The 16174-nt window shown below is 41.3% G+C and overlaps 1 protein-coding gene across 1 annotated transcript; it reads right to left on the bottom strand.

Moving 5' to 3' along the window:
- Nucleotides 1–9190: 9190 nt before the first annotated feature.
- emx2 (empty spiracles homeobox 2) lies at nucleotides 9191–14172 on the bottom strand. The gene is made up of 3 exons (XM_084949130.1): nucleotides 13427–14172; nucleotides 12011–12195; nucleotides 9191–10507 (listed from the first exon to the last, which is right to left on the bottom strand). Exons 1-3 carry the CDS (start codon nucleotides 13815–13817, stop codon nucleotides 10340–10342), a joined length of 744 nt encoding a protein of 247 aa, XP_084805256.1. The 5' UTR covers nucleotides 13818–14172; the 3' UTR covers nucleotides 9191–10339.
- Nucleotides 14173–16174: the final 2002 nt, after the last annotated feature.

The following is a 16174-nucleotide window of genomic DNA, read 5'->3' as shown; positions in this document are numbered from 1 at the left end:
TCACGGGTTCAAAGCCCAGGTGTTGTGCCTCACAGCAGGACGTTTCCCAGTTTAAACTGTGTAAATGATTTTAGAGAATGTAGAGGTTAACCAGAGATCAGCCTCTGGTGAGACTCCTTCTACAGTATCTGTCAAAGACGTCAGTTTGTAAACACTCTGATCTGGCTTCAGTGTGCTCACGCTAATGTGCTCTATTACTGCAAATCCAAATCGCGACTTTAAGTAAATCTCACCTCTCTGTTCTGGTGAGCAAATTTGATTGTAGATAACTTCAGATAAGAATTAAACAATTATTAAATTTAGTTTTCAATTTGAAAACAGCGTATCTGCGCATGCAAGCTGTGATATTACAGCAGGAGAAATTTTTATGAAAAAAAAAAAAAGGCGGCTGAAGAATCCCGAGTACATGCAGCAACTTCCTTTTGATTCCCATTTCATTGATTTAATTTCTCATCCTTAAGAGATGTCACTTTGTCTGAAAATGTATTCATCCTGCATATGCGACTCTTAATAACGCTAATCTTTTCGCCAGAGCAGAAATCTCATGGAGGGATAATCTGAGATAAATATAGTTAATTGAGGCCAGGTGAACTTTCTTTATCAGCGGCACAGTCAACCAATCTGAAGTAAATGTGATAATTAGAACGGAGATGTCTTCACCAGGAACAGCGCGTGGTCCTCTCCCGCAGCCATTTGCCTCAAATTATATCTGATTTCACAATACGTCAGAAATCTATAGCAAATTAGTTGGGCTGCGAATGCACTCATGTTTCCTATAGACATGCCTGAACGTGACAATCTGGAGGGAAGAAGGACAGCTTCTCCTCAACCACTCAGTCTACTGATCTTAAATAACACTGCACATCTTACACGGCAAGTGCACCAAACAGTCCCCTCCCTGAGAGACAACAGGTCTAAATCAAGGGGAAAACGGGCTCACGTCTCCCCCCCCCTTCCGCTTGCTGGTGAGGTATGAAAGAGTGCTCTCTTTGGCCATACATGCAGCCTATGCTCCACTGAGCCTGACCACCATTAACACCCCTGAGAAACTACGTCCTAATTACTCATTCAGCCTGACAGAATCTCCTTAATTACAAACTTCATTAGCCTGCAGGACTTTGTTTTTCTCTTGAAAAGGAGGGAGCAGGGGGACAGCTCAGGCCAAGGTGCAGTGGAGGCGAGGGGCTATGTGCTTTAGCACCTTATTCCTCCATGCATTTCTTTTTTCTTCTTCTTCTTCTTTTTTTTTTCAAAGGAGATGTTAAGACCTCAGTCAGAGATCTAATTAGATTCATGGTGAGAATCAGACACCTTTTAACTAGCCTCTGGAGTCCCCCTAAAAGGACAGCGAGATCCAGGCTAAGAGAGGCACAGAGAATTAAATGAACCTACTCCTGCCTTTCATGTGTGAAGTGGTCTGATTTGCCATGTCCTCACCTCCAAATACAAAATAACCTGCAGCACTTACACACCCCGCTACCATTATACCTCACTCATAAACACATAGAACAGCCTGTGTGTGCATGCGTGCTTGTATTGGGGGGGGGGACAAAAAGCTTCAACAAGACCAGGTGCTGTGGCTTTAGCTGTCGTTGTAATTGGACTTGAAAAGACATAGATTGCCATTGCCTCGTTTATATATTCCACACTCGGCGTTGCACCTGTTTATTCTGCCCGCTCGTCTGAGGTGCTGATGCGCACATCGCGTGGCTTCACAGTCAACCCGCCCCTCATTTCTGTGGGTTACATGCATTTAGTGCTCATATGTTCACACTGCATGCAATTATATGGTTGAAGGCGCTTTAGCCAGCAAGCGTTAGCACCAGTTAGAGTCAGGTGAAGCACAGAGCACTTCTCGGTTGCTGCTAATGCATAATGGAGTGCTGCACAACCGTCGAAGTTGGAGAGTTCCCAGCCAACGCTGGTCAGACTTCAAAGTCTCTCTGTGCTGCTGCCTGTGGAGAGGTAATTATTTCACCTTAAGCTTACGTAAACCGAGTTATGCTTGTTATTAATTAGAAGGTGGCTCTCACAAACTCCACTTGAGATGTTTAGACAGCATCCCTCTCCTTTCAATAAATAGCTAAGCTGTGCAGAGGAAGAACATTATGAGTGAATGGGAGTGAATGATCAGCAAGAGTAATTTAGGTCAGTTTCTCTGTGGAGGTGCTAAGTTGTTCATTGGCCCATAATAGGTGTCACAAACTGAATTACTGCCACCAATCATTTACACCGCCTGTCAAGCAAGGCTCCAGCTCTCCAAGCAGTCACACTGAAACCTGCACTAAAAGCCTTTTCTTGTCTTTCTGCGTTGCTTAAACATGTCAGTGTTTAGATGTCAGACACTTCAGCACACTGTATTTTTCCCCCTGCCGTAACACATTTGGAACACATGGCCCGCACGGTTTTCCAGCAGGGAATTCAAGAACATCTGCCACCATAGGAAAGACGTAACAAACATGAAGCTTCTCGTACTTTTTCCAGCCTCATCTTCTGTATATTACTTCCATGTTTGTGTGCTTGATCTCAGCTGAAGTTGCAGCCCTCGGGCTCATGAGACAAAACCACTTCTTTTGTTAGGTGTTTGTGCTGAACATAACGATGTGTATTTAGCCACGACCGAGGACATTCAATTTCTCGAGACAAAGCCACAGACTGTTTTGTCGGACGGTATTTTTCCACGATGGAGCAGAGAACGCAGAGACACCCACTACCAAACCGCAAATGCATACTCGCTCATACAAGACACGCACACACAGTCCTCCACGGAAAATATTGTTTGTGAATATTAGTCATGTTTAAACCAACTTCAAGTGTCTGTTGCGCAGAGGGGGAGGTGGGCTATTATGACAGAACTGACCAGAGAGTTGGCACGCCGTCGCATTGATGCCACAAATGACTTCAGTGTTGTATGAGAAGCTAATGAGAGCTGGCGTAAGAGTTGGATCAGCATTCATGAAGACGTCGCGTGAAGCAGCTGAAACGTCATGAATTACCATGAATTACAGAGTGTCAAGAAACCCCTTCTGGTGTGTTATGAAAACTGCCTGTTGTAAATTAGAATAAAGTGGTCTGGTCAGTGTTGCCTGTCATTCTCCAGTTTTGACTGAGGGTAATTTGGAAAGGAGGGTAAAAGCTCCATATTCCAAACTAAAGCGTGAAAATGTGCAGAATGAGCTGGTAAATATTTTCAGTCTGGAGCCACACTTCGGTTTTTAACTCACACCAAATATATCAACACACACACAAGCAGAAATGTCAAAACACTTCATAATGACCTTTGTTGTTAAATGGTAAATAGATAGTTAATTCAACAATTACGGGATTAATTATTTACTAATAACATAGGATAATTATTCCTGTTTACCAATCATTATTAAGGCAGTAATATAGTTATATAATTAATTTATATGTAGAAAAAAAATAATTTTATTCAATCCAATTTTATTTATGGGACACCTAAAATTCTAGATATTAAAAAAGAAAGACCTTTCAACATTTTTTAAAATTATATATAGTATAATGCATGGTGTCATAACTGATAAGAGAAATATTGTAGTAAAGCTTTCATTACTGATCGCTAAGCTTGTTCTAATTCTCAGGGCACCAAAATATTGTAGATTTGTCATAACTACTGGCATCACAGAGAAACACAGTGATCAGTGACATTATTCTCACTATATATATATATATATATATATATATATATATATATGTATATAATTACTATATTTTTATTTTTTTCTTAAACAGGAAGTGACTAATTTGTGTCTGTTTAAGCAACAATATTTCAAAAAATACCAAGATGCTAGCATAAGTAAGCAGCCCCCCCCCCCCCCGCCCCAAGCTCACATTCTTATAATTTACGCCACTGCCCACCTTACCTTCTTAGTTTTAAGTTATTTAATACAATTATTAAGAACATAAGCTTCGACTTTTAGAATAGCCATGTAAGTAATGTTTATAGTAGCACTGCTGTGTGTTTACTAACTTCTACAAAGATTTATAAACATCATTTCCAGCTTTACAGTACCATCAACAAAATGTTCACGGATAGTTTGCAAAATTAAAAAAATATGCAGGTTATCGTTGCTTAAAGCTCAATTTATTGCTAGTTTTTATACATTGCCCACTTGTTTCACAAGCAAATTAATTATCTGGTAAAGGAAACATCAAAATAGCGCCACCGAAAAGTATTTCTTCTATCACTCAAAAAGTACTTCTATATTAATGTTATCATATAATTATTTGTGTTATGATCAACTATAGCTCAGGCTATAAAACAAAGTAGAATAATAATTTTTCACCTTACCATAGGGTGGTCCAATGCAATAGTTTACAGTTCCACTTTGAAACTGTGCCATTTCTTTTTAGTGTTAACAAAACTATTTAAGGCTACAGTACCAGTAGTATTTACTGATATGTGCTTTACTTCAGGCTAATGTTTCTCTTGTTTGCCAACAGTCTATTTTAAAGCCACTTAATGAAAAATCCAAACATCTAAAGTTACATTTTAAATGTGTGTCATGGGCTCAGTTGACTCCTGCGTTGAAAAGGAATAAGGAAAAGCGATGCACCATCCGCTACCCAAGAGCATGCAACCCCCTGTCTGCAAAGACCACTAGTATTTTATTGCTGCTTCACTTCCCAGACACTAAGCACTCCACTGCTGTCAGATTCAGCCCAAAGTAACTTGATATTTCATGTTTTTGGGGGGCCAGATTTTGCTCCCTCCCAGTCACCAAAAGGGGGAGACACAGCGAAGCTTTGAGGGGGCAGAAGAACAGGTGCCCACAATTTCACCTGTCTGCTCTGTAACCCATGCTCTGGGAGCTATGTTACACTTCAGCTCTAATTGTAGCCACATTTGCAGCGATTTCACAGGGATGAAGTAGCAGAGGGGAAGTGGACTCAAAAGTCCACTTTTAGAAGTGAGCTAATTTAATTGCATGTGACCATACCCTCACATGGAGCGACATAAAACACGGACAGGAGAACCAGCAGCTTACATAGACACACACACACACAAGAGCAATGGAGCTTCAGCAAGCCGTAGCACTACAGCCTGTTTATTCTAAAAGCAGGAGGTCATAAAATCAGGCAGTATTTTCAAAAGTACCTGCAAGCTGCGTCCTGCAAACAGACAGAGCCGTGTCAGTGCTGATGATGTGGGAGGGGACTTGCAGGTCAAGAGACACAAAATAGTTCAGCAGGCACATGTGATATATTTAGTGAGGCCATTGTTTGTTTTATTTAGAGAGCGAATTGAGGATTTTCCAAACTGCAGCGCCCCTGAGGTATTTTATCAGGTGTACAGTCCGCCATGTGTTACACATTAGCGAGCTGAAGGGAATGCTGCTTGCAGATACAACCTATAAAATGTTTGGAGGTTGGAACTTCAGAGGACAAGGGGTCGACAATCGCTCTCTTCAGAGCTGGTGGTGGATATGTGGGAAACACTTATATGCAAATGAAACGGCCTCAAATTACAGCCCAAATTGCCCCTATATCGTTAGAGAAAATAAGCATTAGGAATCTCTGGCATTGCAGTTTGCCATAAGAATATTAATGCATGGAAAAATAGGTGTTTACTGCTGCAGCCAATTATAATAAGAAGAGTTTAAGGAAGACGGGGGAAAAAACAGCTAATAAAGTTTCTGAGGCCTTCCAAACTGAGCTGTGCCTGTGCAGTGTGGTTACTGAGGGGAGCACACAGATATGCTGGTGGTGTCTGCAAATGCAGGGCGCAAGGCATGATGGGACTGAGGCCTGACAGAGGGGGAGGGCGGCCATTGTGCAGGTGGAAAAAAATAAAGTTTACTGTTTCTGAAATGCAATGAATATTTCATAGTGAAATGACCATTTGTCACTTGTAGGTCATGTGACGAGCGTGTGTGTGTGGTGACCTCGGTGAACATGGGCAATGGAGCACCAAAACCCAGTGAGTGAAACTTTGCATGGGCCTGTCAGAGCAGCTTGTAATGTGCCACTTGGCTTTGTTCATCTATTAACAATCACATTTTGGTGCCAGGCTCTTAGTGTGTGTGCGTGTGTGTGTGTGTATACGATGTCGACCTGCCTTGAATACATTAACTCAAGTGTCTTTTTGTTTCTTTCTTTTTCTTTTCTTTTCTTTTTAAAGAACAGTCAGCATATTTATATCTTACAGCTTTGTCATTTTTCCTTATTTTTTTAAACAATATGTTGATTTTTTTTTTCCAGTATAGGATCTCAAACGCTAACAAGTTCATTGTCATGTCAGGAAACGCAGCAGGCAGCTGTGATGCCTTTAGGAGCGCTTCGTGAGTGTCTGCGTGTTTAATCCTGCTCTTAAACGCCTCACCTCGTTCAAAATCTGATCGCCACTTCTGCCCAGCTGTGTTCATGCCCCTGAAAGTCGGTAGACTAGTTAGTCCGAGTCAATAACCGCTGACTGTACCCGATGGCAAATTGGAAATTGCTGGGTTCGGAAAACATAATCATCCGAGCACATCGTGGCTGCAACCGCCACTCCTTCGTTATTAATAATAAAGAAAGAAACTGAATCCGAGGCGTGGATGTTTAATTTGTTATTATGTAAGCTATTTGAAGAGTGATTGTATGGTAATTGCTCATTAGTCTTGTATATTTATCGCTGCACCTTATGTCGAGGCCAGGGGAATTGTGCGGGGTTCATTCTCTCGTTTCAAGGATCAATTTCAGAGGCAATTTGTGAAACAGGACAGATCAAGTTAGGCCTGACGTTGGGTCTGTAACGGGGTCGGCCTACAGGTGCCACCTCACAGACATTCATTTTGCCCCCGACGAGATGCTCTTCGAAATGAAACTCCTCTGGCAGACGACGTGTTGACAAACTATCCAAATCCATCCTTTCAGAAGCCACTTCTTCCGACTTAAGAGATTCCAGCTCGATCAATTATTGACTTTGCGCGCTAATACCGAGCCTGTCCTCCGCTTATTCCCTCCCTCGGCCACTATTCACATTAGTGGTGTCAGCGGACGTAATTATACCTACTAATTGCAGATTAAAGGTTTTGGGTCAGTGGGGTCACTTGATAGGACCGACTACTCTTTTCAGTGGTGGATAATCGTTTCACGTTGCGCGCTAAATGTTTGATGCAGCGGGAGCTCGTTTCCAAAATGTCCAAAATTTACGCAAGAACCAAATTGCGCGTGGACTTGTGATGATTTATGAGGGAGTTTAGCCCCCGGACCGAGAGGGGCAGTTTCAGTTTAGATAAGCGGGTCACCAAAGGTCCCCACAATTGGCCCTTAACGCACAGCACGAGCGTCTGGGAGAAGGATCTAATACGTGAGGGCCCACTTCAACTCATAACGCGCGCACGCTGTTTGAGTTCTGTCCAAAGTAATTATATTCATGTGACCTTAGTTTCAAATTGCACCTGATCGTCCTCTAACAAATGCCAGGACCTGAAAAGAAGAGCGCCTTGAATTTCTCAGACGTAAAAACCTAAATATTACGGAAGCCGCATGCGCGCTTTTGTTAGGAAGATGTCTTTACCCAGACTGCTTTACAGAAAATAATCCCCCACTCCACCTCCGCCTACAGCTTTTTATTATTTTAATTTTAATTTTTTATGTAGTAATATGCACTTTCAAAATAAAGAGTCTCTTCTAATTTTATTTAACAAATTAAAATACAATACACCCACTGGAAGCTTTTAATTTGGTGAAGCAGATTTTTGGATATTGTAGCTTAAAAAAAACAAAACGTAATTTCAAAAATAAGATCAAAAATTATTTCCATGCACTAGTTTCTTTTAAGAGAGAGGGGTTGAAATCAAACGCATTTAAATTAATCAAAATTGTGCCAGGCTCTAATGAGAAGCCTGTCCTGTCTCCTGTGTGTCCATGCAGGCGCACACGAGGAGGGGGTGTATGTGTGGTGGTGGGTGTGTGTGGGGGGGGTGCGCCAAATTTGTTTGCGGCGGATCAAGGCTCACCGCCTCCACTGCACTTTCTTTATCTTAATTCCAACTTGAAAAGATATAATTATCTAGTTTGAACAGGACTGCTATCAAATCCTTCTTTATAGGCAGGGTAGGGAAAAGCTCGAGTGGATTGTGAAGCTCTGAGCCGCTCGGTGTTGCCCGAGATAGGAGTAATGAAGTTGTGGAGTCCGGAGATACAAAGGGCATTAACCTCATTAGCATGAAACCTTTTCTTCTAACTATTGTGGGACCCTTTCAGTCCTCTAATCCCCCCTATTTCAAAGCTGGGTTTGTAATAAAGCTTTTAGGGTTTTTTTTCTCCAAAGCTAATGGTATTCTCTATAGATTTTTATTGCTGTTATAATCTATGGGCCGATTAAGAATTCCCTATATGCCATGCCCCCCTCCTTCCTAACCCAAACCACAAAAACACCACTTTTTACTTTATGAAACAATTAAACAAACACGTGCACCTCCGCGAGAAACACCGAAGTTAGGTTTGCTGTGCTGTTCCCGAGGAAACAAACAAAAACCATCATAATCTAGTTTCAATTTGTTAAGATTTCTTTCTGCTTTCGTGGTTTTGTTGTTTGGTTTGTTTGTGTTTAAATGAGAAATCGTTTCCTGCATCTCTTTCTCTTTTTTAATGCGCCCACGGACTCCAAAAAAGAAGTCCTGTAATGTTTCCGCTCGGTCCAAAGCAGCAGCTTGCAGCACGATTGGAGCCTAAAAGACAAGATTTTAAACAAAGATCCCATTTTTTGCGGCACATTGCAACCTTCCCTTATCGCGTCGTGAGGGGTAGTCAGATTGTACTAAATTATGTCCAACCAAGCCCCCCTTGGATCCGTGGATTAAGAGATTAAAGTGGACCACTGGGCAATGCATCCCCTTTCCCCCCCTCATATTACTCGCATGATAATTGCCCAAACTGATTTGCACTTTCACAAAAGCTTGTAGGGACTCTTTGTAGCCGGAGCGGAGCAGACGCTGCAGCTCCTGGAGGAAAAAAAAATGCTTTCTATGTCAGACTGAGAAACAAATGCAGGGCTGAGGAAAACAAATTACATGCTGCAGAATTTTTCCTCTCTTTGTTTTTTAAATCATCCTATAAACGCCACATCAGCGCGCCTCGCTGTGCGCTAAATGATTGCGCATTTCCAAAAAAAGAAAAAAGAAAAAAAAACCTTAAGGTTGCTTTCCGTAATCAAAAGCCTATACTTTTACTGCGCGCGACATATTGATAAAACTTTATTGACAAAATATTGACAATTACATACTTCTTGGAAGTATACTTTGTGTTAAAATTGTAGCAAACTTAACACAAACACAAAAAGTATTTACATTCTGTAAAAGCGGGTTTAACAGAAACATTAACTTTTTTTTAGCATTTCTGTACATGGAATAACGCTCAGTGCTTTTTTATTTTTGCTCTCTCTCCTGTCTTTGTCAATTCTTGCTTTTTAGTCCTTCGTTGCAACTTTCACTGGAGGGTCAAGTCCTGACAGAAGCCTGTGTGGGGGCCACAGCGACACATTGGTAAAGCTTTAGGTTAAAGGAATGTCCTGATACCTTCCCTTTAAGTACTTTGTCTGTGGTCTGATTCACTTATTTTTTATTTTTTTTATAGAAAGATGTCATTTTTTTCATCGAAATTCCACTTTTCTTTCCTTAAAAAAAATTAAAAATAAACACCATAACGCAGCACCGCTACTTCATATGTTTTCACAATCACTTTTACACGAGAATCATTAATTAAAGACTGCACACATTGTAAAAAGGAAGAAGCACGACATCTCTCTGTTTGAAAATAGAGTTAGAAACAAAACTGATTATTCCTCTTTTTTGTTGTTATTGTTTCTGTTTTTCCTTGGTTTGCGAAAACTCGTCAAATTAAAAACAGCTACCAGGAAAAAAGAAGAAAAAAAACCTAGACCATGCATTTCAAGTTTTACAAAAAAAAAAGCAGTTTGGTGTTTTGGTATATCTTACGTGGAAACGATTTTTTTTTTTTTTGTTTAAAAAAATAAGAGGAGGAAAAAATAATAATAAAAGCCTTCTGAAGTGCAAACGTCCAATGTGAATTGGAGAAAAATATAATTAGGTGTTGGTTGTAGGCGGGGGAGGGTGGGGGAAGAGGGGTAGTAGTGGTGGTTGGTGCGAGAAAGGGTTCAGGTAGGTGGACTGAGACACTGTCGGTCACATTTCCCTGGGTCACTCGGACTGACAGACCCGCGTGGTGACAGCAGTGTCAGTCGGGCTTGTCTCACCCTCAGCTGCCGGTCTCCGGAGATCTGAAATGTGACATTGGCTTTGTACCCTCTCACTTGTCTCTACACGGCATCCTGTATCCATGTCCTCCTTCATTCAGGCGCATAGTCTTTATTTTAATCGTCCGAAGTGACATCAATTTCCTCCGGGCTCGCCTGTTTAGTCGCCAGTCTCCACCGGTTTATGTGATGCGATCCTTTCTTCTTCTGCTGAGACTCCGAGCCCTCCTCTTCCAACTTCTGTCTCTTGAACTTCGTCCGTCGGTTCTGAAACCACACTTTTACCTGCATAGAGAAGGGGGGGGGGACCAGAAAAACCCGTATCAGTATCACGAGATAAACCGCGATTGGCCAGTGCGTAAAACCAAGCGTGAATAGGATAGCATGGCTAAAAAGAAGCAGAGAGTTCAGCAGAAATAACAATAATTTTTAAAAAAAGGCAAAATGTGACCTGCACCTAAGGAAACAGCCGCCAGGATAAACAAACATCAATTATAGTTCCAGTACAGCACGAATACATGCCATTAAAAATCATGTCATTGTTAATTGCTCCAATTATTCTTATTAACTCACATAAAAAAGAGCGACTTCCGCCTTAAAAAGGTCAAACCCCAATTCTATTAACAATATAACAGGACAGAGTCTTTTCTACATCACGCCTTAAAATTGTGGGGAGGGAAAAAGGAAAATGAGACAAGGAGCTGTGACACAAATAGAATATTTTATTAAATAAGATTCACTACTGTTTTAATGCGCGCAGAAACTTTGACGCCATACCCAAAGTAGGTCAGAAATTTATTTTATTATTTTTTTAGATTTTATTTTAAAACAAAAATGTCAGCATGTGGATGTCAACAGAAATAAATGTCTCTGAGGCACGTTTAACATATATGTCCACACGCTCCTCTAAGTGGATTTGTTAATAATCGGTACCGTGGGGGGAATTAACAACATCTAAATCGATAAATTATCTGTTCCTGTTTTGTCGCTGTGCAGCCCTTTCAGCTCTTTAATGGCAACCGAGGTGCGTTTAATAAGCCTTCAGTGGGCTAATTGAAGTAGGTGACGGTTCATTTCTCCCTTCAGCTCCTCCAAAAGGCCCCGCCGTATAAAGGAGACACAGCGGACAAAAGACAGCAGGCTGATGGGCTCAAACAGCATCTTAAATATGGCAGGGGGAATTCACTGAACCCGCCTCGCTCTTTGTATCTCCTACCCTATAAAATGGTTAACTGGTTAATTTGCCCTCCATTTTGAAAAGGCAACATTCTCTCCCCCCCCCACCCCAAAACAAAGTAATTCAACCCCCTCCTGGAATGAGGTTAGGCCTACACAATGACTGTGGACTGGCTCCAGCAGAAAGCCTCTGTCTTCAAATGACAACGTGGAAACGGTGTGCCACCTGATAATTTCGCGTTATTGTTTGGCAAATGATAAGCAAATGATAACACCCCGCTTTAGTGCCGCGCGTAAATACGCACACGTTTTACAGGCCTGATTGAAGGCTCCATGACGCACGGTACCACGTTAAAAAAAAACAACAACCAAACACATAAAAAGTAACACACCGTCCTCCAGGACAAGCACCACAACACAGTCAGCTTCTATAATAATCAATAATAATCTCTCGAATCACTGTAAAATGAAAGTGGGGATTTCCTAAAAGCCAAAAACACGACACGACGCGCTGAGAAGCAGCACTGAAACAAAAACACACACACACAAAGTGAGAGCAGGTGAGTGGAGAGAGAGAGGGCGGAATGTCGAGTAAAATCCAGTGCTTCTTACCTGAGTTTCTGTGAGGCTAAGGCTGTGGGCGAGCTGCTTTCTTTCTGCTCCCACCACATAATGGTTTTTCTCGAACGCGTGTTCGAGCCGCAGGAGTTGCGAAGGTGAAAACGCTGTCCGGATTCTTTTGGGCTTTCTGGCCAGCGCGTTGTGCAAAAGGAAGCTCTCTGGACTCGTTTCATTACCTGGAAGCGAGCAGAAAGTGAGGATCCTCAGTGACGTATTCAAATATATATGTATATTTTATAAGATGTTAACTATTCCATAAGAAACAACAGGCCTGGGCGCAGCTAGAGGACTGCAGTCTCTTGAGGGACTATAAAAGAGGACGATAATAAAGTCCAAAAAGAAGCTGGACATTAGTCAATAAAAAGCCACACGCCGTATTTATGAAAGTGTGTGTGTGTGTTTAAATTAATCATTACTGAAGGTTTCTTCTTTTAATATCTGTCAGTCCTTCCGTGTGAAGAGAAGAGGGAAACAAATAAAGCAGACGTATAATCCTGGACTTAATTAAATTAGCTTTTTGTGAACAAACTGTAAATCGACAACACCCAAAACCAGCTTAGAAATTAAACTGAAAATATATTCCAGTAAAATAAAAAATAAAAAAATAGCGCTGTCACTTGCAGGAAAAACAAACCAAACCAAATCAAACAAATAAAAATAATATTCAGTAATAATATTATTAATAATAACGATCACATAAAAATACCACAAATTCAGCACCCGAAATCAACAATAGAAAAGTTCTCAGGCCAAACCAACTTAAACAATAAATTTACAATTTACTCATATTTTGTCTGATGTCAGGTTCAGAAATTTAGAAACAGCATAATCATATAATTACACGTTTAGCTCAAATAAAAATGTATTTATTTCTTTAAAAAAACAAAACTAAAAAAACTAAAAACAAAAAACCTGCTGTAACAGGTTTAAACCGCAGACTAGCGAAATGCTTTCATTGCGTTTCTGGATATAGATCATGCGCTATATATAACCTGCAGACTACCGGTGTACAAACATGTCAGAATTTCAATTTAAAAAAAAACAAAAAAACGTTAACACATACTCCAAAGCTGCAGGCGTCCTCACAAGCCCAGCCATAAATATTTCTTTGTTATAGATTATTTTTCTTTGTCCAAAATCGAAGAAATTCGTTACGAGGTCATTTCTTTTTACAGCTGCGACACCTTTAGAAGCTACTTTTGGCACTTAACGACGCTTCACTTTAAAACTGTTCTGCTACAGCTACAAATATATATTTATATATTTTTTACACCACCTTGCTCTCAGCTTAACACAGTCTAAAAAAACAAAAAAACAAAAATGAAATAATAACAGAAAAGAAAATGCTACAGCCCGTAGTTGTTCGTGCGTAAAACTCATCCAAAGTCGAATACTTTGACAACTTACCTTGAAACCTGTGACCCAAGTACCTATATCTGTGTAATAACCAGGGGTAGAAAGTTGAGGGGTCTCTTTGCTGGCTGGCAAAAAGCGGGTGCGGACTGTGTGAGGATGAAAGCGGGTGAGCGGCCAGAGCGTGCGGCGGGGCCACCGGATGTACTGGAACGGTAGAGTTTGGCGGATGAGAGACCGCCTCGGCAAAAACCAAGTCCGGGTTAGAGTAGACGCCCCTGCCGCCGGAGTGAAAGCCGTTCAGAAATGGGTTCATCTGGCCGGAGTTTGCATAGCTGAGAGCCGCTGGCCTGATGGGCTCCTCGGAGCGGGACGCCGGTATCGGATTATCCTTCGCCACTAAAGACTCTATAGTAAAACACCTCTTGGGTGTAGGTTGAAACATGGTCTGATAGTCCAGATTCCCCAGTTTAGGTTAAAGTTGTCGTAGGCGCTCTTGCTTGAAAAATACTCCACACCCAAGGAAAAAAAGGGGAAAGTTTCTGCGCAGTAAACAAGTTGGGAAAGGGCGGCGGGCAGTGTCGAAGAAGCCAAAAAATAAAAAGTGCTCGGCTACTCCCAGACTAATCCATGGATGTGATCGTTTTCCTCGCCGGCTTCGTGCAGGCAGATTTGTTAGTTCATGAGCCTAATTAGCGCTGCAGCCCCATAAACAGCTTCCTCTGAAGGCTGTAATGGCATGGTGATTGGTCGCTGCCGCTGCTGCTCGCCTTAAGGTGGAGAAGGGGGAAGACGCTTAAAAAGTGCGTCAATGGGAAGCAGGGGCGCGGAGAGGCGGACTCGAACGCGCAACACGGAACGGATTCGTTCAGAGAAGAGCCCCCCGCGTGCACGCACACATGCCCGCACGCGCACATGTAGACACACAGACACATGCATCCACTCGTGCGCACATATCTCCAGGACATTTAACACATTCAACTAACCAGTAGAAAAGGTATCCTGCTTATTTGCATTTAGTGTCTATGACAGGTTCAGGCAGATTTTTAAAGTGTGTGTGTGTGCTGTTACTACTAGAGGTGATTACTTTGAAATATGCAAAAACAATGTGGCGGCAGCACATCAGCTCTGTTTGACTCTCTTTTTGGGATGCTAATGGTATGGAATAAATGGAATTTTTCAGCAGCCGCTTATTTGCGCCAATAGTCGGATTTAATTTATTTTTCTATATTTTCCTGTTTTCTTTTTGTTTATTTATTTATTTGTGACTGGACATTTGTAGGAAATTCTTTTTTTTCGTTGCTGCTTGTTTCCATTTGTCCCGATTCTAGGATCAGCATTAGTATGAGTTCTACACTGACACGCTTACATTTGTGCAGAATGGTTTGTCGGAGACGCAGACGCGCTTAAGCTCAGATTTAGAGGTGTTTCTGCTTTTTTTTTTTATCTAGTGTGCGGGACACGACCCTGAAACAGTCACTGTTCAGTAACACTGATGTGTCGCTGTGTGTTAGCCGGTGAGAGCTGTTTTATTAGAGTAGTGTACCTGTGCCAGTGCGACCTGTCACCCCTGCATGCAGATCAGCGGCTGACGGCAGCAGCACGAAGCTGCAGCCATGTCCGCGCACAGCGGGCCTTCACAAAGAAATAATACACACTTGGAGTCCGCGCAGGCTGCTGACAAGTGAACTGATGCATCCCCGAAATGAGAAAATGATGTATTGCCTACCGACAGCCTACGTCCAAATGTTTGGAGATTATTTCATCATTTTATGCCTTTTTTTGTTTTTGTTAATTTTAATTTTAATTTTTTGGCCGCTGCTTGTAAAGCTGATACATGTTTCAAGGAAAGTTTCCAACCAAATACATATAATCAGAATAACTCCACTTATTATTATTATTAAATTATTATTATTGTTGTTATTATTATTATTATTACTCACATGGAGTTTAGGCTTTGCTCATTTATGCGGTTAAGGGTCCCTGAAATTAAATGTGGCCTATAAAAATATACTGGAGCACTGAATGGGCTTCTCAGCGCTATCAGAGCACCAACATGCCCACACACATACACCACACACACCATCTTGTTTAAGATGTTAAAAAACACATTCCAGTTTATTATTTTCAATACCTGGAGGAATCTCCCAGAGGTGGATAGTTTTTTATTCAATTCGCTTATACAGTTCAGATAGAGGCTTTTGGTTTGCATTAAATATCAGCCTATTATTATTACTGTTATTATTATTATTATTACTATTACTTTTATTATCATCATCATTATTATTATTATTATATAGTAGCTCAAATCGGGGAGTCAAATTCAAAATGCCAACGCAGTTTTGTTGTTGGGACAACAAACTCCCGCCCTGCTGAGGGTGTTTTCTTACTTTACAGCTCCAGCAGCATGTTACTGGTTTTGTAATTGCCTCCTTTCTGACCACCTTCTGCTTGTTTATATTTTTCCTGAGTTTTATACCCTCAGTTAACTGATGATCTTAGGCATGAACCAACACGTTTCCCGTTTTCAGATGTAACGCGTCTTCTTTCTGGTGTTTTACCGACCTCTAGTGGTTACAGAAAGAAAGGCTTTACAAAGTTCAGATCGCCAGCGTCGTAAGGTTGTAGCCTCCACAAGCAGTTTTGAATTATTATCTTGTTTGCCAGGCCAGCAGTCTGACTGCTCCTAAATATTTGGGCATACATGTTTCAGTTTCAGCCTCAAGGTAGCCAAGAAGTTCTGGATTACGATGCAGCATTCCCATGTGTTGTTGTTTATACATTAGCAGTGATGTGGGATTA

Source organism: Perissodus microlepis, chromosome 13 (assembly GCF_051167445.1).
Source record: "Perissodus microlepis isolate ML-2025 ecotype Zambia chromosome 13, ASM5116744v1, whole genome shotgun sequence".
NCBI lineage: Eukaryota > Metazoa > Chordata > Actinopteri > Cichliformes > Cichlidae > Perissodus > Perissodus microlepis.
Note: the sequence above shows the minus strand (reverse complement) of the source record. Positions and strands in the feature narration are given on the sequence as shown.

What these genes read in the sequence shown, in the direction of transcription:
- emx2 (XM_084949130.1), bottom strand. Translation starts at nt 13,817, where the DNA reads ATGTTTCAACCTACACCCAAGAGGTGTTTTACTATAGAGTCTTTAGTG. An exon ending in CTTGGGTCACAGGTTTCAAG is followed by an intron (nt 12,196 to 13,426) that starts GTAAGTTGTCAA and finishes GCTCGCTTCCAG; the next exon opens with GTAATGAAACGAGTCCAGAG. An exon ending in TTAGCCTCACAGAAACTCAG is followed by an intron (nt 10,508 to 12,010) that starts GTAAGAAGCACT and finishes TTCTCTATGCAG; the next exon opens with GTAAAAGTGTGGTTTCAGAA.